The following is a 22,083-nucleotide window of genomic DNA, read 5'->3' on the forward strand; positions in this document are numbered from 1 at the left end:
AGCAGTGAACTGTTGACCACCTTCCTCTAGATTGCAACAATCATACATACATGCATGGAAAGCAAGTAGATGCCAGTTTTCGAAGGTAGTGATAATGAACTCTAGTGGATATTCTTCCATTCACCTGGGGTATTAGATTGCGCAAATTTACATTGTTTATAGATGGCAGAAGGCTTCTGTTTTCTTTTATTATTTACTGAAGGGATATGGGTGTTGCCATTATTTAATGCCCATCTCTATTAGCTCCAATGCTGGCCGGTGGTGTAGTGGCGTCACCACTGAACCTCGAGGCGAATGGTCCCAGGTTCAAATCTGGCCAGCTCCTTGCACACTTTCCATCTGTGATGGGTTGAGCATCTAGCTGACAGCTCACCCTCATGAAGACACTGTCCAATACTCCACAAGGCATGAAAAAGATCAAGAACTATTAGCTCTTGGGACCAGCGTGTGATTCCAAGTCAACATAAATATGGTGGACTTATAACTCCCCTCTAAAATGGATCAACAAGTCACACAGTTGTATCAGACAAACAGAGAGAACAGTGAAGAATTATTATTATTTTAACCATAATGGGTCAAGAAGTATTTCCATTTTTTTACACATTAGTTTTTGATGTGGTATTATTTCACAAGATGATACCTTATAAGGGCATTTAAAATAAACTGGAACTTCAAAACACAGAATTCATCTGTACATGTTTTAAAATAGTTTAACCCTTTCTCCTTCATAGGAAACTCGCACAAAAATAGACAGCAAAATTTCAGTGGATGAAAATGCTTCAGAAGACATGTTTAAAAAGAGTGTAAAACCAATTCTAAAATCCACAGGTGAGCTGTTGTACTTCTGTACCTCTTGAGGTGCTTTCAAGCCAAGATATACTTAACCCTAATAGCAGCATCTAAATATTACAAAGTAGCTCAAATCATTTTGCAGTTTATTAAATTATTAAACATAATTTAATACCGAGTTGTATAAAGAGATACTGGAGCAGCTGGTAAAACCTTGGTCAAAATAGAAACTGAGAAACATCCTAAAGGAGGAAAAATAGGTTATAGGAGGGGTGGTGGGCTGGTGGCATTAAATAGATGGGGAAGCCCATGACTGAAGCGAATTCATAAAATGGGAATAATAAATATATAGTCAAGTAATTAACTTATCCCTGAAATAGCAATGGTTTCCCAGTGAAACATTTTGAAATTGTTCCACAGGCTCTTGGGTGGATCAGCGAGGAGGCCAGTAAATTGCAGGGAATTCTTAGTTGTGTTCTTCTCAAAGATAGTTACAGGGAAAGTCTGACACATCCCTTGGTCATAAAGCCACAGATAATCCACACTTGGATAAGCAGGGGCATCATCAGGTATAAGTTGTGTTATAAGGTTTTTGTAATTCTACTGTTCTGTTCAAATCCCCATTAGATTATAGTAAATCGGTGATGGACCTTCGCGTATCGAATGCTACAGACAAGGAGGAATCCATGGGAGACCGCAGTCGGTCAGTTCCAGGTCTGAATGTAGAACAGGTTAGTTTATAAAAGAACTTACTCCCCTGACCCCCACCTTCCAAAGGAGAGGAGGGAGAGGAAGAAAGGGAAAGATTGTTGGGATCTGTGCCGAAACTTGAGCCTTCCACCATATGTATCAGCGTCAGATGAATGAATGTACACTGCATTGAACGTCCAAATTTCAGAGTGCAATAACTTGGGAAACAAGAAGCTATAAGTTCATCGATCGTGTTCTTTCCCCATTAAATTCTTGACTCTGAAGTAGAATGTTATAGTTTCAATTGGTTCAGTGCAGACACTTGAGCATTAAAATCGAAGGTCATTATTCGCAGTGCGATACTGAGAACAGCAGTCCTGGAGATGGGGCATCGTTTTAATGAATTTTAAATTAAGACCCTGTTTGTTCTCAAGATGGATGTAAACAAAAAAAATCCCAAGGACATAATGGCTTAGGGATTGGTACTTGCATCCCAATCTATACTGGCATTTTGGAAATTTGTTGGTGATAAAACAAGGTGGAATTGAGAGTATGGAAGAGGATGTGAAAAAGGCCTCAGGACGATATGAACAAGCTGCAGTAAATGAGTTGGCAGATAGAATATAATGTAGAAAAACATGTATTTGTTCACAGTAGTGCACATAACAGGTGAAGTATCCCTTCAAATGATAAGAGAATGGGAATGTTTCTTGCTGAGGAATCTGGAACCAAGGGTCACAGTCTCAGAATAAGGGGCAGACTGTTTCAGCTTGAGACAAGTAGAAGTTCCTTCACTCTGGGAATAGAATGTCCTTGGAACTCTCTAACCCAGAAGGATGTGTTTGTTTAGTCATTGAATTTGGTCAAAGTAGGCATCGATAGCTTTCAATACGTTGGGGGAATCGGGATATAGGGGTATACAAAAAGGTAGATTGAAAGCACAGGCCCAGCTGTGTCCCAGGTGGTGCAAACAGAAAGGGTGAGCTGAGTATTCCTGATAATGAATCTTCTGTTCTAAGGACAGGGGCGTATTCACATTTGATATTACTTAACAATTTTCTCTCATATTGACTCTGCTGGTCCTTGTAAAATTTCCTGTCCTTTGGTGTACTACTAGCCTTTGCCAATTGATCTGAACTAGTCTTTAATTCATTACTTTCTAGGACACCTCTATAAACCGTAGATGGTACATATTTCTCCTGGGATCCTTCTTTCTGCTGAAAGTTATGAACTAGCTGTTTAAATAAATGTCTTTGCTTATCCACTGACCTATTCCTCAGCCTGTTTACCTAGTCCACTCCAGACAGCCCTATCTTCACGTCGTTGCAATTGCCATTATTTAAGTTGAGGACATTGGTCACAGATCCCAGATGTTTGCCCTCAAACAGTATTGATAATTCTGCTATTCTGAACATTACTCAACAGAGGCTCTTTGTCCACGACATTTTCTTTAATCTTACCGCATTAAAAATAACCACATCTAAAATAGCCAGGGTAGGTTCTGTAACATTTCTTGACATAATCTACTCCATAAATTTGTCTTCCATAGTATCCGATTTGATTGAGGTACTGATTTGCACTATTAGAAATACTAAGCCAAAAATGAATGGTCAGTTCTTGTCCCTGTGCCAAGAAAACTTGGGTCTGAAAATTGTGCTTTTCTTCACATTTGACTGTGTTCAAGAAAAAAGGCAAATCTGACTGGTTAGTTTTAGAACAACTTGTGTAGTAGTATTAGATGTCAATAGGTGTGATGGAAAGTTAGAGGTTTTTTTTATATACACAGTCGGCCCTCCTTATCCGCGAGTTCCACACCCGCGAATCGAGAAAACCTGGAAGTGCTCTTCCAGCGCTTGTTGTTCAAGCATGTACAGACCTTTTTTTTTTCTTGTCATTATTCCCTAAACAATGCAGTATAACAACCATTTTACATAGCATTTACATTGTATTAGGTACTATAAGTAAACTAGAGATGATTTAAAGTATCCGGGAGGATGTGTGTAGGTTATCGTGGATCAGGATCGAAAAAAAACGGAAGTTCTCTTACTAAGTAAGTTGGAACAGGTACATCTGGTATTATTTAGCGTCAGTTAGTCTTAGTATATAGTATATATTTTACCTTTCTATGCATATAAAACACTTAAGAACATATGTTTCAGCGCTGGGCTCGGGAAATCCACGCCGGGTTGATATGGAGGATCAAAAACCCAAAACCCCAAAACCCAATAATTAAACCACTACGTTTCTTAGTAATTATAGCTTTCATCAGGGCAGGGCCTTTCTCACTTTATCCTTTAAAATTGTTCTGATCGTCGACCGACTGTAGCCTAATGCCTTTACAATGATCAATGGCATTTCACCTCTTTCCGATCACTTTATTATTTCCGCTTTATTTTCAATAGTAATTGTGATTATTTTCCTGAACAGAAACACTGCAGGTTCAGAACACTACCACCGGGTCCTAATGTCCGCCGCACCAAGACAGGTTGAATAAGGGACTTGAGCATCTGCGTTTTTTGGTATCCATGAGGGGTTTCGGAACCAATCCCTCGCAGATAAGGAGGGCCGACTGTAGATACAATTTTAAGCCAGTCAGTGCTTAAACAATTAGTTAGGCAGTTTGCAGTGGCAACTTGACCACAGTCCTTTATTGTTCTATTATTTCCAGAGCTTTATACTTGTTTGTAACCTTTATTTTTTGACAGGATGAGGAAGAGGAGGATATTGATAAGTTGGTGTCAATGCACCGTTTGACAAATCCTCGCCAAAGCCTCAAGAGTGGAAGTTCTGTGGTACGTTTCCCAGCAAACTATTGTGATTTAAACCTCCACGTACTGTATAATTCTTCAAGCATGTGCATTAGAAAGAAATAAGGTCAAAAAATTTTCTTTTTTTTATGAATGTGGTGAATATCAAGTTCATTGTCCTATTTAAGTTTAAATTACCAAGGTGATATGCAACAAGATATATTATACTGATTAGGGCTCATTAGTATAAAGCATTATATAGTATAAAGTATATTGCATTCTTTTAAATTCAAGCTGGGTACATCCTGTGATCAAGGAGTTTGGAGAAATATGCAGTCATCATTATTACCCCAATCCAGCATCTGAGTTTTTTAATTCTATTTCTCCCTTAAGCAGTGCTCTAGCTTTGCTTTTTTTCTCAACTCTAGCTGATTTTGTGACTTAAGTAGCACTGGAAAATCAAGTAGAGTAAATAGCACTAACAAAATAGTACAACCGTGGCTGACAAGGGAAGTCAAAACTAGTATAAAAGCCAAAGAGAGGGCATAAAACAAAGCAAAAATTAGTGGGAAGATAGAGGATTGTGAAGTTTTAAAAAACTTACAAAGAGCAACTGGAAGAGTCATTAGGAGGGAAAAGATGAAATATGAAAGCAAGCTAGCAAACAATATCAAAGTGGATAGTAATATCTTTTTCAAGTATGTAAGAAAAAAGAGAGATGAGAGTGGATATAGGACTGCTAGAAAATGAGGCAGGAGAAATAATAACAGGGGACAAGGAAATGACAGGTGAACTAAATGAGTATTTTGCATCAGTCTTCACTGTTAAAGACACTAGCAGTGTGCCAGGTGTTGAAGGGTGTGGGAGAAGAGAAGTAAGTACAGTTACTATTACAAGGGAGAAACTGCTCAAAAAGCTGAAAGACTCAAGTGAACCCTAGGGTTCTAAAAGAGGTAGCAATAGAGATTGTGGTGGCATTAGAAATGATCTTTCAAAAATCATTGGACTCTGGCATTGTGCCAGAAGATTTGAAAATGGCAAATGCCACTTTACTCTTTAAGAAAGGAGGAAGGCAGCAGAGAGGAAATTATAGACCAGTTAGCCTGACCTCAGTGGTTGGGGTTAGGGTCGATTGTTAAGGATAAGGTTATGGAGTACTTGGTGATGCAGGACAAGATGGGACAAAATCAGCATGGTTTTCTTAAGGGAAAATCTTGCCTGATGAACCTGTTACAATTCTTTGAGGAGATTACAAGTAGGATAGATAAAGGGAATGCAGTGGATGTTGAATATTTGAACTTTCAGAAGGCCTTTGACATAGTGCCACACATGAGGCTGCTTACCAAGTTAAGAGTCCATGGTATACGATGGTTAGAGCATTGGCTGACTGGTAGGAGGCAGCGAGTGGGAATAAAAGGATCCTTTTCTGGTTGGCTGCCAGTGACTAGTGGTGTTCCACAGAAGTCAGTGTTGGGACGGCTTCTTTTTATGCTGTATATCAAAGATATAGATGATGGAATAGGTGGCTTTGTTGCCAAGTTTGCAGATGATACGAAGATTGGTGGAGGGTCGGGTAGTGTTGAGGAAATAGGTAGGTTGCAGAAGGACTTAGACAGAATGGGCAAGAAAGTGGCAAATGAAATACAATGTTAGAAAATGCATGGTCATGTACTTTGGTAGCAGAAATAAATGTGTGGACTATTTTCTAAACAGGGAGGAAATCCAGGAATCTGAGCTGGAAAGGGACTTGAGCGTCCTTGTGCAGATCACCCTAAAGGTTAACCTGCAGGTAGAGTCGGTGATGAGGAAGGCAAATGCAATGTTAACATACTTTGCAAGGGGTCTAGAATACAAGAGCTGGGATGCGATGCTGAGGATTTATAAGGTAATAGTGTGGCCTCACCTTGAGTGTTGTGAACAGTTTTGGGCTCCTCATCTTAGAAAAGATGTGCTGGCATTGGAGAGGGTCCAGAGGTGGTTCACAAGGATGATTCTGGAAATGAAAGTGTTATCATTACGAGGAACGTTTGATAGCTCTGGGTCTGTACTTGCTGGAATTCAGAAGGATGAGGGGGGATCTCATTGAAAACTTTCAAATGTAGAAAGGCCTAGACAGAGTAGATGTGGAAAGGATGTTTCCCATGGTGGGGGAGACTAGGACATGGGCACTGCCTCAGGATAGAGGGGCGTCCATTTAAAAGGGAGATGTGGAGAAATTTCCTCAGCCAGAGGGTGGTGAACTTGTGGAATTTGTTACCACAGGCAACTGTGGAGGCCAGGTCGTTGGGTGTATTTAAGGCAAAGCTTGATAAGTTCTTGATTGGACATGGCATTAAAGGTTATGGGGATAAGGCCGGGGAATGAGGCTGAGGAAAAGAGGAAAAGGATCAGCCATGATTGAATGGCGGAGCAGACTCAATGGGACAAATGGCCTAATTCTGCTGCTATGTCTTATGGTCTTCTGGTCTAAAGTTACCCTTGATTTCACTACCGTTGGCAAAATTAATGCACATTCCTCCCAAGGTCAGTCCAATTTGTTGATGTTCTATTTGTTGGTTTTCATGCGCCTCACTGATTCATTGATGTGGAATATTTCCAAAGCAACCACCATCCGCCAGTAACTCAATCATGTGGCCATTATTCGACTATGATGACTAATGGCAAATCTGGTCTTGCGCTCACATTGCATTTGATCTCTCCCCAGCAGGGGTCACTGAGTAAATTGACAGGAACAGAAGTATTGCTGGTAATAGTGCAAGAACAGATGAGTCTATTGTAGTCTTTTCATTGTTGCCCTCAAATCTGCCACCAGATAAACTTGGCACAGATTGAGTTTGAACTCTTTATTCTACATAGTCTGTATGCTTCATCTGCTCAGAGGAAAAATGTAGTGATTGTTAGGAGAAAAGAGAAATATCATAATTTTTTAAGATGATTATCAGAATGTAATTCTGCTATGAATATGTTGTCCAGAGATGCCCTTTGTAATTAGCCTCTACCCAAGCAAACTTGGGACATTTTGATTAACAGTTATCCATTTTGTTATAAAATTTAGCCTGTTTTTGTGTGTCTCTCTAAAACATAACTGTATCTTGATGTGGTTACACAAATTCTGTATTCATTTCACACTTTTGAATCATGAATCATAAACTATTTCCCATGTAGTCGATCTTAACACAAATAGATATGTTGAGAATTTTTTAATGTAGGTATTAGTTACAAACGATCTGTGTTTCAGTTAGTTGCACAATTGTCGTGGGATCTGAAGTTTGTGTGTCCACGTGTTATTCAAGACTTTCGAATATCTGCGGAGATTTTTATGCCTCGTTGCAGTAATGAGATCCTGCTGTGCAACTAAAATTGCTTCTTTTTCTTGAAATGTTACAGATCCCTTCTCCTCTCGGGACAATCTATGGAATATTATCAAATAATATTTTCCAGGCTATTTTCATTCCTGAATTAATACTTTACTTAGAAAAAAGATTAACCAGCCTTTCTTTTTTGGAAACTTAATGAACACAGGTTACCTTTTTTACATTCAGTTAGTAACTTCACTTTGAAAGAACCTTGTTGCAGGTAGTTAACTGCAACTCTTTCTGTTCTTTTGACTGGAGATTAATAACCAGACTGCAGAGGATGACTTGTGCTTTATGATTGACAAGCATTTCACTGCGATGCAGTATATTGAAAGTGGGAAATTATTGCCCAGCCAAAAAATGGCTTATCTTAATCAGTAAGGTACACTGACTGAATTCCTTTAAAAATGCTACAGAATAATGAGCCTAGACCATATATGTCAAACTCAAGGCCCGCGGGCCAAATCCAGCCCGCGGTGGAATTATCTTTGGCCTGCAAGATAATATCTAATTACTATTAAAGCTGGCCCCAGTAATCGAAGCGCCTATGGCGTATGATATGGCTAATGCTGAGTTTATTCAGGTACCAGGTTTTCAGGGTTTTTAGTGTTTATTCAGCAGTCTTCTTCATAAGAAACAGAATTTGTAAAGTGAAACACTTTGTAGTTATAGCAGAGACTGAGACACATGAGAGCAGGCTGAAAAAATGGAGGCAACGAAAGCTGCGTTCGCACGCGTCCGACTGATCCGGCCCGCATGAAGCTGCATTTTGCTCAATCCGGCCCGTGACCTAAAATGAGTTTGACACCCCTGGCCTAGACCAATAAATGCTCAAGACTGGAACATCTTGATAAAACATCTATATTCAAAGTGTAACTGTTGACATGATTAGTCCCTCATTCTGACTATGAATAAGTATAATGTGTATAAATATAGCTTTTTATCAACTTCTGTCAGAAAGCGGTATAGGTAATTTTAGCTGTGTGAAGATTACAAAGAAGATTACAAAATCCCCCTTTACAAAAGTAGAGCGTTCCTATGAAACCTTTCTTAAGCTGAAATGGCGTCAAGTGAAGAACCATTAATTTATATGGGAAAAATTTTCATAGAAGTGAAAATCCTCTTTGTAATGCGAAAACAGGTTACTAATGTAGGTTTTTTGTAAAAGCAAAGTGGTGTAAAGCGAACATTCGTAAAGCAGGGGACACCTGTATAAATTAGACTGAATCACGATGTACAAATTTAGTAAACTGAGAGATGTTGCTTTCTTGTTTAATTTCCTTTCACACTTGTTTCAGAGTACGTTAGGCAGCATGGTCAGTATCTATAGTGAAGCAGGTGACTTTGGCAATGTTACCGTCACTGGGGAGATCATCTTCTTCCTCCGCTATGACCAACAGAAACAAGCACTTAATATACATGTGAAGGAATGTCGCAACCTCGCTTATGGGGATGAGAACAAGAAGAGATCAAACCCGTGAGTGTGTTTGTGTGAATATGGGTGCCTGAATTTCCTAAAAATACTCTGTAGTAGAGAGCAAATACAACTTCTTTGCATTTAACGTGCGGGTCATTTCAAGCCAAACGCTGAATAATAATATCCTTGTCGGTTGGAGCTATGATATTCAGTTGGATTTTTTTCGATATCTATGCATGTACTATTTGGGACAGTTCATAATGTTTACTTGTAAGTTAGTGCAGCACTGGATGCTGGAATTGTAGTCTGAATATCTTTCACGTACTGGGGAAATGAGCAATACAGCAGAGGTGGACGTGCACTCTGGCAGTCTCCTGAGTTCTCCATTCTCTAATGAGGATATATCAAAGTCCAACTGCTAACTACTGGTTTGAGATTTTTGTCTCTCAAATGGATTGCAGGTAAAATTTAATTTTGGATATCTGACCTAAAAAAATAATGCGCTGATTTTGGACAAAGTACGAAGCCGTCTGTTTTAGTGACAAGTTGCCTGTTGCAAATGCGCATTAGTATGACCCTCCTCCTTTGTCCCAGTTACAAACTTCACAACAGCCTTGGAAATCCTTACTGCACAAACTTGACACTTCCATACTCAAATACTGGCTCTCCTGTCACCAGTCTCTGCTGAATTAATTTATTGCTGCCAGTTTGAACTGTTTGGACACTCAGAACTGAAATAAGTATAAACCACATGGGGCTCCCATCAGGCAGAAGAGAAAGGGAAATGTCTTTTGGGTGACATTTCATCATCTGGGTGACATTCCAAATACGAAGCCTAGAAGTCAAATCTTTCAGTCCATTTCAATTAATTGTTCTGTCATAAATAAGATAATTAAACCATAAACATTTTTTGAAAAGAATCTTTTTCTCTCTGCAGCTATGTGAAGTCTTATCTGTTACCTGATAAATCAAGGCAAAGTAAACGCAAGACTACAATTAAACGTAACACAACCAGCCCTGTCTACAATGAAATCTTACGGGTAAGGCTTGAAAGGCCCAGGGCTTGCCTTTGCAATCAGCACTTAAGGAAGATGTTGTTTATAGATACATGAATTAGTGGAGAGAGCTGGCTACTCATACCCAACAGTGAGAAAGTGTGTATGGAACCGGAGGAAATAGCAGAGGTACTTAATGAATACTTTGCTTCAGTATTCACTATGGAAAAGGATCTTGGTGATTGTAGTGATGACTTGCAGCAGACTGAAAAGCTTGAGCATATAGATATTAAGAAAAAGGATGTGCTGGAGCTTTTGGAAAGCATCAAGTTGGATAAGTCACCAGGATCAGATGAGATGTACCCCAGGCTACGGTGGGAGGCAAGAGAGGAGGTTGCTAAGCCTCTGGCGATGATCTTTGAATCATCAATGGGGACGGGAGAGGTTCCAGAGGATTGGAGGGTTGCGGATGTTGTTCCCTTATTCAAGAAAGGGAGTAGAGATAGCCCAGGAAATTATAGACCAGTAAGTCTTACCTCAGTGGTTGGTAAGTTGATGGAGAAGATCCTGAGAGACAGGATTTATGAACATTTGGAGAGGCATAATATGATTAGGAGTAGTCAGCATGGCTTTGTCAAGGGAAGGTCGTGCCTTACAAGCCTGATTGAATTCTTTGAAGATGTGACTAAATACATTGATGAAGGAAGAGCAGTAGATGTAGTGTATATGGATTTCAGCAAGGCATTTGATAAGGTACCCCATGCATGGCTTATTGAGAAAGTAAGGAAGCATGGGATCCATGGGGACTCTGCTTTGTGGATCCAGAACTGGCTTGCCCACAGAAGGCAAAGAGTGGTTGTAGATGGGTCATATTCTGCATGGAGGTTGGTCACCAGTGGAGAGCCTCAGGGATCTGTTCTGTGACCCTAACTCTTCGTGATTTTTATAAATGACCTGGATGAAGAAGTGGAGTGATGGGTTAGTAAATTTGCTGATGACACAAAGGTTGGAGGTGTTGTGGATAGTGTGGAGGGCTGATGGAAGTTACAGCGGGACATTGAGAGAATGCAAAACTGGGCTGAGAAGTGGCAGATGGAGTTCAACCCAGATAAGTGTGAAGTGCTTCATTTTGGTAGGTTAAATATGATGACAGAGTATAGTGTTAATGGTAAGACTCTTGGCAGTGTGGAGGATCTTGGGGTCCGAGTCCATAGGACACTCAAAGCAGCTGCGCAGGTTGACTCTGTGGTTAAGAACACATACGGTGCATTGGCCTTCATCAATCGTGGAATTGAATTTAGGAGCTGAGAGGTAATGTTGCAGCTATATAGGAACCTGGTCAGGCCCCACTTGGAGTACTGTGCTCAGTTCTGGTTGCCTCACTACAGGAAGGATGTGGAAGCCATAGAAAGGGTGCGGAGGAGATTTACAAGGATGTTGCCTAGATTGGGGAGAATGCCTTATGATGACAGGTTGAGTGAATTTGGCCTTTTCTCTTTGGAACGAAGGAGGATGAGAGGTGACCTGATAGAGGTGTATAAGATGATGAGGGGCATTGATTGTGTGGATAGTCAGAGGCTTTTTCCCAGGGCTGAAATGAGAGGGCACAGGTTTAAGGTGCTAGGGAGTAGGTACAGAGGAGATGTCAGGGGTAAGTTTTTTACACAGAGAGTGGTGAGTGCGTGGAATGGGCTGCAGTCAACAGTGGTGGAGGCGGATATGATAGGGTCTTTTAAGAGACTGTTGGATAGGTACATGGAGTTTAGAAAAATAGAGAGCTATGGGTAACCCTAGTAATTTCTAAGATAGGGACATGTTCGGCACAACTTTGTGGGCCGAAGGGCCTGTATTGTGCTGTAGGTTTTCTATGTTTCTAAACCTGCTCTGCTTTTCAGTAAGGTTATGGCTACTGAACTCTGCACTCCCATGGTACCTTGCACCAGTACCTAGCTCAGGGGTGGCAATTTATTTTGGGAGTGTGTGCCCAAATTGGTGATAATCTTTTAAAAATATTCCCTCCAGTACCATGGTAATTTTGAGCAGAGATTATCATTGATTAATGAATTAGTAACAGTAATAATGGACATTTTTAAGGAAAAGGATGAGTCCTGTTGCTTATTTATCTGTATTAATTGTAATATTAATAAAAGTATAACAGTGACAGTTTGAAATAAATGCATAATTTTAGAAAAACCTGTTCAAAAATTACTAATTTCTAGAAAGACAAATGAAAATTGTCTCTTTGAGTTTCAAGGAGTTTATGGGACTTTGAGGACTTAGTTTTAAAGACTAACGACGTTCTGAGAGGAAGATTTCATTTCATTACCTTGTAAAATAGGCAACTGTGACCTCTAGTTGCAAATTTGCCCAGGAGGAAATATTCTCTCTACATTCAACCTGTTAAAACCCCTCAGGATCTTGTATGTTTCAATAATATTTGGGTTATTTATGGAGGGAAAGAGAAAGTCATGGTCTACAAAGCTCCCGTCTATTGTAATTCACACATTTTACAGGATTCTGGTTCAGATTCAGGTGCAGGTCGGGGAGCTACATGATGAAGATGAACTAATGCGGGGTCTGATCTACCTCAGTCCACCAACCATTAGAACTGATCAAGAAATGGAATTATTTTTCAGTAAATTTGTGATTTGGTTGTAAATGATATGGAAACAGCCCAGTCTACTGAAACTGGGTAGAATTGGATTAAAGGGAGATTGTTTACTATAAATCTGTAACTAGTTCTTCAGAAACATTCAGTAAATTGTTGGTTGGCAACATAGGAAACATAATTGTTTCTCATGCATTGGGGTTTATTTTTAGATTACTGAAAAGGAAAATGTAGAAAGAGCTGTCCTCCATAGAGCCTTTCCTGTCTATATCTCAGAGGTGTTTTGATTAGACAGGGTTGAGACAATGTGTTTCCTTTAGCAAAGTCATTCTTATGGATGTTGCAGTGTTTCATCTGATTTTCTTTCCTTTCACCATTAATTAGTATGACATCAGTGACTCACAGTTAATTATGAGGACGTTGCAGCTTTCTGTGTGGCACTATGATCGCTTCGGACGCAATATATTCCTGGGAGAGGTGGACCTGTTGCTCGATACTTGGAAACTCAACAGTGATTCGGAAGAGTGCCTTCCCCTTCATGGCAAGGTAAGGACAGGGCACCACACGTTCACCCTCCAACACCTTGTTTAAACAGCACAAGGGCAGCAGACGGACTGTCTGGTATTCTCAGGGAGTCTCTGTCAGTCAAAGGGAAAACGTCCAAATTCTTTTATTAAATGTTGGAGCAGAATGGTTGCTGAAGAATGAGATCTATTTTAACATTTCAGCATGTTGGTATAAATAGATTAAATGTGATAACTGATACTATGCATTGAATCTGCCCAGACCTTTCACATCTCCAGAACTCGCAGGAGGATGAAAGCATTCAGGGAAAATGATGTACTGTATGTAAGAAGATAGCACAGGGGTTCTGCATTTTATCATTTCACCTCAAAAAGACAAGTTTGAATTTATATTTATGTTCTTTACAGATCCGTTAGCTAACTGAGTGAACCCTCTTTCTGCATGCCATTCAAAGGAACTGTCAGGATGTGACAAGTTAATGAGTTGAATAAACAAAAGTGCTCTAATCATCAGGGAAAAAGTTTGCTTTCAGAAATATGAGTGATAGTGAGATCTCTGTTTTCTTTCAATTAGCTCTACAATGTGACGTCTAGATTTCAACTTAATCCTCTATATTTAACACTAACTCTTGGTTAATTTTAATACAATTTTTCTGTTTTACAATCAAATCTACATTGAGACATTCAGTTGTGTGACACTAAGGTGTTCTACTTTTCTGCAGCATTTTGTCCTCTACTCCCCACTTAAAACATGGGTTATAACATATTCCAGCAAGGACCTGCATAATAGGCTAGTTCGAAAGGTTAAACCAAATGGCATCCAGGCTAGCTAGCTAATTGGATACAATAGTGGCTTGATGGAAGGAGACAGCGGGTGGTACTGGAGGGCTGTTATTTCAGATTGGAAGCCTGTGACCACTGGTGTGCCACAAGGATTGGTACCACGTCCACTGTGCTTTGTCATTTATTGTAACAATTTAGATGAGAATGTTGTTAACGTAGTAAGTTTGTGGATGATACCAAACTTTAATGGTGTAGTGGACAGTGAAGAATACAACAGGATCTAGATGAATCAGGGAAGTGGGCCAGGAACAGCAGATGGAATTTAACTCCAATAAGTGTGAGATGTTACATTTTGGTAAATTAAATCAGGGTGGACTTGGACAGTAAATGGTAGGATCTTGGCCATATAATAGACTGTATAGTACTGGTACATAGTTCCCTGAAAGTGGCAACAAGGTGGTGTATGGCGTTTGGCCTGCTTGTCTTCATTCGTCACAACATTGAGTTTAGGATTTGGGGTGCCGTGTTGCCACTGTACAAGTCATTGGTGAGACCGCATTTACAGCATTGTACATGGTTATGCCCGCCGGGGTTTAGGAAGGATGCCAATAAGCTGAAACGGGTGCAGAAAAGATTCACCAAGATGCTAGTAGGACAGGAGGGATTTATTTATACAGTGACTATAAAAAGAATTCACCCCCTCCCCCTTGGAAGGTTTCATGTTTTACAACATTGAATCACAGTGGATTTAATTTGGGTCTTTTTGACACTGATTAACAGCAAAAGACTCTTTCATGTCAAAGTGAAACAGATCTCTGCAAAGTGATCTAGTTAATTGAAAATATAAAACTCAAAATATTTGATTGTTTAAGTATTCACCTCCCCCTTTAATATGACACACCAAATTATCACTGGTGCAGCCAGTTAGTTTTAGAAGTGACATAATTAGTTAAATGGAGATCACCGATGTGCAGACAAGGTGTTCCATTTGATTGTAGTGAAAATAGACTTGTTTTGGGAAGGTCCAACTGCTGGTGAGTCAGTATCCTGGCAAAAACTACACCATGAAGACAAAAGAGCACAAAGCAACTCCACCAGAAGCTTATTGAAAAGCACAAGTCAGGAGATGAATACAAGAAAATTTCCAAGTCACTGAATATCCTTTGGAGTACAGTAGAGTCAATCATCAAGAAATGGAAAGAATATGGCACAGCTGTAGATCTGCATAGAACAGGCCGTCCTCAAAAACTGAGTGACCGTGCAAGAAGGGGACTAGTGACGGAGGCCACCAAGAGACCTATGACAACTCTGGAGGGGTTACAAGCTTCAGTGGCTGAGATAGGAGAGTCTGTGCACACAACTGGTGCTTTCCAACAAGACAATGACCCCAGGCATAAAGCCAAAGTTACACAGGAATGGCTTAACAACAACAAAGTTAATTTCCTGAAGTGGCTAAGTCAGAGTCCAGACTTCAAACCAATTAAGAATTGTGGCTGGACTTGAAATGGGCTGTTCATTGTCCATATAATCTAACAGAGCTTGAACAGTTTTGTAAAGAAGAATGAGGAAAAATTGCAGTGTCCAGATGTGCAAATCTGATAGAGACCTATCCAGACTCAAGTTGTAATTGCTGCCAAAGTGTATCTACTAAATACTGACTTGAAGGGGGTGAATGCTTGTGCAATCAATTATTTTGTGTTTTATATTTGTAATTAATTTAGATCACTTTGTAGACACTATTTTCACTTTGACATGAAAGTCTTTTTCTGATGATCAGTGTCAAAAAAATCCAAATTAAATCCACAGTGATTCAATGTTGTAAAACAATAAAACATGAAAACCTCCATGGACGGGGGGGGGGGGGGGGGGGGGGGTGGTGGTGGGGGGAGTGGTTGGATACTTTTTATAGGCACTGCAGGTCGAGGTTGGACAGGCTGCTCTTTGTTTTCCCTGAAGCGTGGGAGGCTGAGGGGTGACCTTGTAGGTATGTATTAAATATTGAGGGGTATAAATAAGGTGGATGGTCACATTTTTTTCCCGGTGTAGGAGAGGCCAAACTAGACCTCATAGATTTTAGGTGAGAGGAAAAATATTAAAAGGACCTGACCTGTTGAGAGTCCCCAGCATTTTCTGTTTATATTTCATATTTACAGCACTTACCATTTTTTTGCTTTTCAAATACACTTTTTCATAAAATGACTAGAGGAAAATTTCCTTTGCTCTTGGAAAAAAATGCCTTGTGCATCACCTTAATAAATCTCTAATGTGCAGATAGATAGATAGATAGATAGATACTTTATTCATCCCCATGGGGAAATTCAACTTTTTTTTCCAATGTCCCATACACTTGTATCAAAACTAATTACATACAATACTTAACTCAGTAAAAAAATATGATATGCATCTAAATCACTATCTCAAAAAGCATTAATAATAGCTTTTAAAAAGTTCTTAAGTCCTGGCAGTTGAATTGTAAAGCCTAATGGCATTGGGGAGTATTGACCTCTTCATCCTGTCTGAGGAGCATTGCATCGATAGTAACCTGTCGCTGAAACTGCTTCTCTGTCTCTGGATGGTGCTATGTAGAGGATCTCAGCGCCCTTTGCTCAGCTACCGATGTTAAACTCTCCAGTACTTTGCCCACGACAGAGCCCGCCTTCCTTACCAGCTTATTAAGACGTGAGGCGTCCCTCTTCTTAATGCTTCCTCCCCAACACGCCACCACAAAGAAGAGGGCGCTCTCCACAACTGACCTATAGAACATCTTCAGCACCTCACAACAGACATTGAATGACGCCAACCTTCTAAGGAAGTACAGTCGACTCTGTGCCTTCCTGCACAAGGCATCTGTGTTGGCAGTCCAGTCTAGCTTCTCGTCTAACTGTACTCCCAGATACTTGTAGGTCTTAACCTGCTCCACACATTCTCCATTAATGATCACTGGCTCCATATGAGGCCTAGATCTCCTAAAGTCCACCACCATCTCCTTATTATTATTTCCAGTACTAGTTATTTTAATCTGAATGGGTTCCTGCCATGAATCTCCAACCTACAGCATTGTCTCTGCTTCTGTTTCCACAGATTCGGTCTGACCTGCTGAGTATTTACAACATTTTCTGTTTTCTGATTTAGTTTTTGAATTCTGCAGTTCTCTTTCTAATAATTCCCATCATGTAACTTACTTGTACCACTTGGTCATCTCCTTAACACACCAAAGGCTATGAGGGTTTGTGAAATTACTTTCTTGTGTAAAAGATTTTCATTACAAACTATAAAATTATAAATTATAAAAAATTATAAAAGTACAGCAATACCAAGCTAAAAGACATGTGGTTTTGGAGTGGTCAGAAATCATTTATTAGCCTTTGATTCTGATTATTAATAATTTTTACTTTTTGTTTATATTTCAATTAAATCTCAGTTTATACCAATTTAATGCATTTTAACTACTTGTTTATGCTTACAGTTAGTATAAGCTACAAAGTGTTCCAGTTGTTGTAATTAGTTCTCACCTAAGTGTCACAACTTTCCAGAATTTTCTATAACCTAAAACCTAATGCAAAGCAATTGTTAGGAAGTAAAGTTACTCATTTCAAATCTGTTCTGATACTGCAGGCAAATGAAGAGTCTGGGTCTATCCCTCCTTACAAAGGGGAGCTGGTAATTTCAATCAAATACATCCCAAATACCAAAACAGCTCTTGCAAGCAAGAGCAAAGGTAAGTCAGAGTGTGAGTGTGAGTGTGAGTGTGAGTGTGAGTGTGAGTGTGTGTGTGTGTCTGTCTGTGAATTTGTATCTCTACTTGGTTCATCAGGCTAAGTATTTCCTCCCCTGAACTGCAATATATTATGGAGAAATCACAAAATACCCAGGAGGCCACAGGCTGTAATTCTGCATACTTAGCATATGCCCACCACAGCCCATGGTGTCATGTTTTAAATTCTTTTCTCCCCTGGCTGTGCTAAGGAATATCAGAGCTTCAGTTGGGTGGGGAGAGGGGCACTGGAGACATTAGGACCATGAGGATTCTGTGGTGCATTGGGGTGGGATAGAAGAGTCAAACTGGCACCTAGCAGTGGAGGGAGTAGCAATAGGATGTGGATTTTTATTTGACTTTTTTTAACTAAAAACACACTTTTATTTGAAATGGATGTGGTGAATACAATCAGGAAGGATATTTCTTTAATCTGTTCAATACATTCTACCATCTATATTCTCTTACAATGTGTCACCCAGTACTCTCACTTACTCCATGGACAATGTAGTCTTGAAGTGTTTAGAGGCTGTCACACAGGGTCCTGCACCCCACTGCCCAGAACCCTCTCCAAAAGTCTTTCCACAGCTGCACTGGTTTGCTGTATCTTTCAGCACATGCTCCTCAATCTCAGAATGTGCAGTCAGCACTGGAATGAGGGTTTTGTTCTCATGAAGTTATTTTATTCATTAAAAATATACAGGAAATACAATCAGTACAGGCAACACGTACAACACACTGGAGGAACTCAGCAGTTTGGGCAGTATCCATGGAAACGAGCAGTCAACGTTTCAGGCTGAGACCCTTTGTCGGGATTTCATGTGTCCTGACGAAGGGTCTCGGCCTGAAACGTTGACTGTTCGTTTCCACAGATGCTGCCCGACCTGCTGAGTTCCTCCAGCGTGTTGTGTGTGTTGCTTTGACCCCAGCATCTGCAGTGTACTTTGTGTATATAATCAGTATACATCTTTATGATCATTGTGCCATTGAATCAACGCATTCTGTTATAATGCATCGGTGCCACTGTGTTTCCTCTTTAAACAATACATCATCAAAGTGCTTGACAGATTGCTGCAGAGTCCTGCCTCTATTCAATAGTGGCAGAACCTGCGATTGTGGTCCTTTGCCAGAGGCTAAGTGGGGGTTGCACTGAGCTTCCCTCTGCATCCTGGAGAGGGCATTAGGGCCAGGGCAGCTGGTACCTGGTTAACCCACTTATAAGAAAATCCATGGGCCAGATTTCATTGTCACAAACATAGGGTGGTCTCTTATAAGTCACTGTAAAATCACCCATTTTAATTTACTTCCCATTCCCATTCCAGTATGTCAATCCATGGCCTCGTCCACTGTTATGATGAGGCCACACTTAGGTCAGAGGAACACCACCTTATATTCCAGTTGGGTAGCCTCCAACCAGATGGTATGAACATTGATTTCTCAAACTTCTGGTAATGCCCCCCATCCACCCCCCCCCCACCATTTCCCGTCTCCTTTTCCCTCTCTCACCTTATCTCCTTACCTGCCCATCGCCTCCCTCTGGTGCTCCTCCCCCTTTTTCTTTCTTCCCATGGCCTTCTGTCTCTTTCACAATCAACTTCCCAGCTCTTTACTTCATCCCTCCCCCTCCAGGCTTCACCTATCACCTGGTGTTTCTCTCTCCCTTCCTCCCACCTTTTAAATCTACTCCTAAATTTTTTCTCTAGTCCTGCTAAAGGGTTTCGATCTGAAATGTCAACTGTACTCTTTTCAATAGATGCTGCCTGGCCTGTTGAGTTCCTCCAGCTTTTTGTGTGTGTTGCTCGGATTTCCAACATCTGCAGATTTTCTCTTGTTTATAAAACAGCTTTACTTTGTGAAGCCCTCAGCGAATGGCTCTCGTACTAATGAAATCCGTGCAAGTCACACAAACAAATGTACCATGTGCTGTTTGATGGTCATTCCCAATATACTGGGAGGTGGGGGGATGGGACTGATCTAGCCTATTCACCAGGGTTTTTTTTGTCAAATTTCAAGGTATATGTGTATAAATTAATTCATGGACAAATGAGTTTAAGTTAAGAACAAATCTTCAATATAATTGTGGAGATTTTATTCATGATTGAAATTAGTTGCATTTAACTCAGGAGGAAAAGATATGATTTTTAAGTACAGTATGCTGATTCTTGTGGTAGTTTGGGACATGTAGGACTATGCTTATTATTTTGCTGGTAGTTTAGTGGCAGAGATTCAGAACAAGTCAAATTGATGTAGCACCATTATTTCTCCTCAGGTCCTCCTGTGTGAATCATTGGTTTGATTCCACCTTGTAGTTCCATTGCATGTCTATGATCAACCTGCTTTTCATTGTGTTTTTATGACAGGAAAGAAAGGTACAAGGTCAGAAGAGGGTGGAGAGCTGCAGGTGTGGATTAAGGAAGCCAAGAACCTTGCACCAATGAAAGTAGGAGGAACTTCAGACACTTTTGTCAAAGGGTAAGAATCAATATGTTCTTGTAAGTGTACAAGTGCAGTTAAATATCAATGTTTTAATTGTGCATTGTAAACAAGACAAGACTGACTGAAATGGGGAGAAAAGCACAGAAAATTACTGGAACAGAAGGAGATTCAAATCCAGTGACAGCTGGTTCAAAACATGTTGTCTGCTTGTGTTGTACAGTTACTAAAGCACCAATCTTCACTTTCATAATCAGTTCCAGACCACTCCTAAGGTAGGAAGCTTTGTAAGATTGCAGTGACCCCACCAGATATGTAATTCATTACCAATGTAAAGATAATGACATTACAAACAATAGGAGCTTTGGATTCCATTGTCAGATCTGTCAATTAATGTACATCTTAAGACCCTGCATTTTGATTTTTTTTCAGGTTAGTTGTATCAGTCCTGGGCCCCACAAATTTGTTTCCATGAATAATATGGAATATCCTCATTGACTTCACAGGCTCCCGTGATATTATTGTGGTGCTACACCCCCATTCAGATTGTCCACCCCTCTGATATGGCGTCGCTAAGGCCAGTGGCAGCTGCTGCTGTTGAAGGGATTGTACGGAGTAAAATGTGGTAGAATGTTGCTCTAATGACAACTGCATGGTCTTTCAGCATGTTGTCTTCAACAGTCATCAAAGGAGTCCTCCTACTTCTCATCATTGTCATCTATCTCAGTCCCCAGTTGTTTTGCTAGACTTGGACAAAAAGGAGATAAACACAAGGAGTGAGTAATTGTGTAGGCATCTGCTGGTTTTTATACATACCAGGTACATAGAATCATTGAGAATTCACCACTTGGTCCAACTGTTTGTGCCAGCTACAAAGATTAATGCCAGGTCATGACTCATTTATTACTAGATAAATGTGATAAGTGTTTCTATTACCACCACCTTCTCAGCATCAAGTTTCAGACCCTTTCTATCAGATAGGTGATCTTGAAATGTTTCTCTCCATTCTAATTATGTTCTACCTCATCAGTGAAGGATTACTATAAGTCCACGCTCCTGGCTTTTCATCACTCTACTAAAGGAAGTAGGTCCTTCCTGTTTTCACTGCCTAAACCAGGAGTTTCCAGCCTTTTTTATGCCATGGACTCCTAACATTAACCAAAGGGTCCGTGGACCCCAGGCAGGGATCCCACTAATTTGAAGGGCTAAATTAAGTCTCCTCTCAGTCCTATCTGTTTGAAAGAAAATAACACCAACCTATCTGACCTTTCTTTAAAACTAGTTTCCCAATCCTGGCAATATATTTGAAAATCTTCTCTGCATCCTCTCCAGCGCCACCACATCTTTCCTGTAATAAAGTGATTAGATATGTATGCAGACCTGAAGCAGTATCTAACTTGGTGTAGCACTTTCCTATAGTCTCAAGTCAAGTCAAGTCAAGTCACTTTTATTGTCATTTCGACCATAACTGCTGGTACAGTACACAGAAAAAATAAGATGTTTTTCAGGACCACGGTGCTACATGACACAGTACAAAAACTAGACTGAACTACGTAAAAAAACAACAGAGAAAAAAAACACACAACTACACTAGACTACAGACCTACCCAGGGCTGCATAAAGTGCACAAAACAGTGCAGGCATTACAATAAATAATAAACAGGACAATAGGACAGTAAGGTGTCAGTCCAGGCTCTAGGTATTGAGGAGTCTGATAGCTTGGGGGAAGAAACTGTTACATAGTCTGTTCGTGAGAGCCCAAATGCTTCGGAGCCTTTTCCCAGATGGCAGGAGGGAGGAGAGTTTGTATGAGGGGTGTGTGGGGTCCTTCATAATGCTGTTCACTTTATAGCTTAGTGTGACAGCTCTGTGGCTTTCAGTTCTGATTACTGAAGTGCCTCTTCTTGCCTTGCACATTTTTCAGGTGTTGTATGTAGGCATTATAGAGGAACAGGCGATGGTTACTACATATGCCATTTAACATTAG

At 40.2% G+C, this 22,083-nt stretch overlaps 1 protein-coding gene across 4 annotated transcripts in view; it reads left to right on the forward strand.

Annotated features, from left to right (window-relative positions):
* The window catches only part of sytl4 (synaptotagmin-like 4), a 73,110-nt gene that overhangs the window by 41,602 nt on the left and 9,425 nt on the right, over positions 1–22,083 (forward strand). For all 4 annotated transcript variants that reach the window (XM_073058344.1, XM_073058345.1, XM_073058343.1 and 1 more), the window contains 8 exons: positions 732–828; positions 1,417–1,520; positions 4,185–4,271; positions 8,881–9,059; positions 9,937–10,039; positions 12,987–13,148; positions 17,525–17,627; positions 20,024–20,135. In XM_073058344.1, coding sequence (XP_072914445.1) covers positions 732–828; positions 1,417–1,520; positions 4,185–4,271; positions 8,881–9,059; positions 9,937–10,039; positions 12,987–13,148; positions 17,525–17,627; positions 20,024–20,135 — 947 coding nt within the window. The remainder of the gene's footprint in view (positions 1–731; positions 829–1,416; positions 1,521–4,184; positions 4,272–8,880; positions 9,060–9,936; positions 10,040–12,986; positions 13,149–17,524; positions 17,628–20,023; positions 20,136–22,083) is intronic.

This window comes from Hemitrygon akajei, chromosome 10, assembly GCF_048418815.1.
Source record: "Hemitrygon akajei chromosome 10, sHemAka1.3, whole genome shotgun sequence".
Classification (NCBI taxonomy): domain Eukaryota; kingdom Metazoa; phylum Chordata; class Chondrichthyes; order Myliobatiformes; family Dasyatidae; genus Hemitrygon; species Hemitrygon akajei.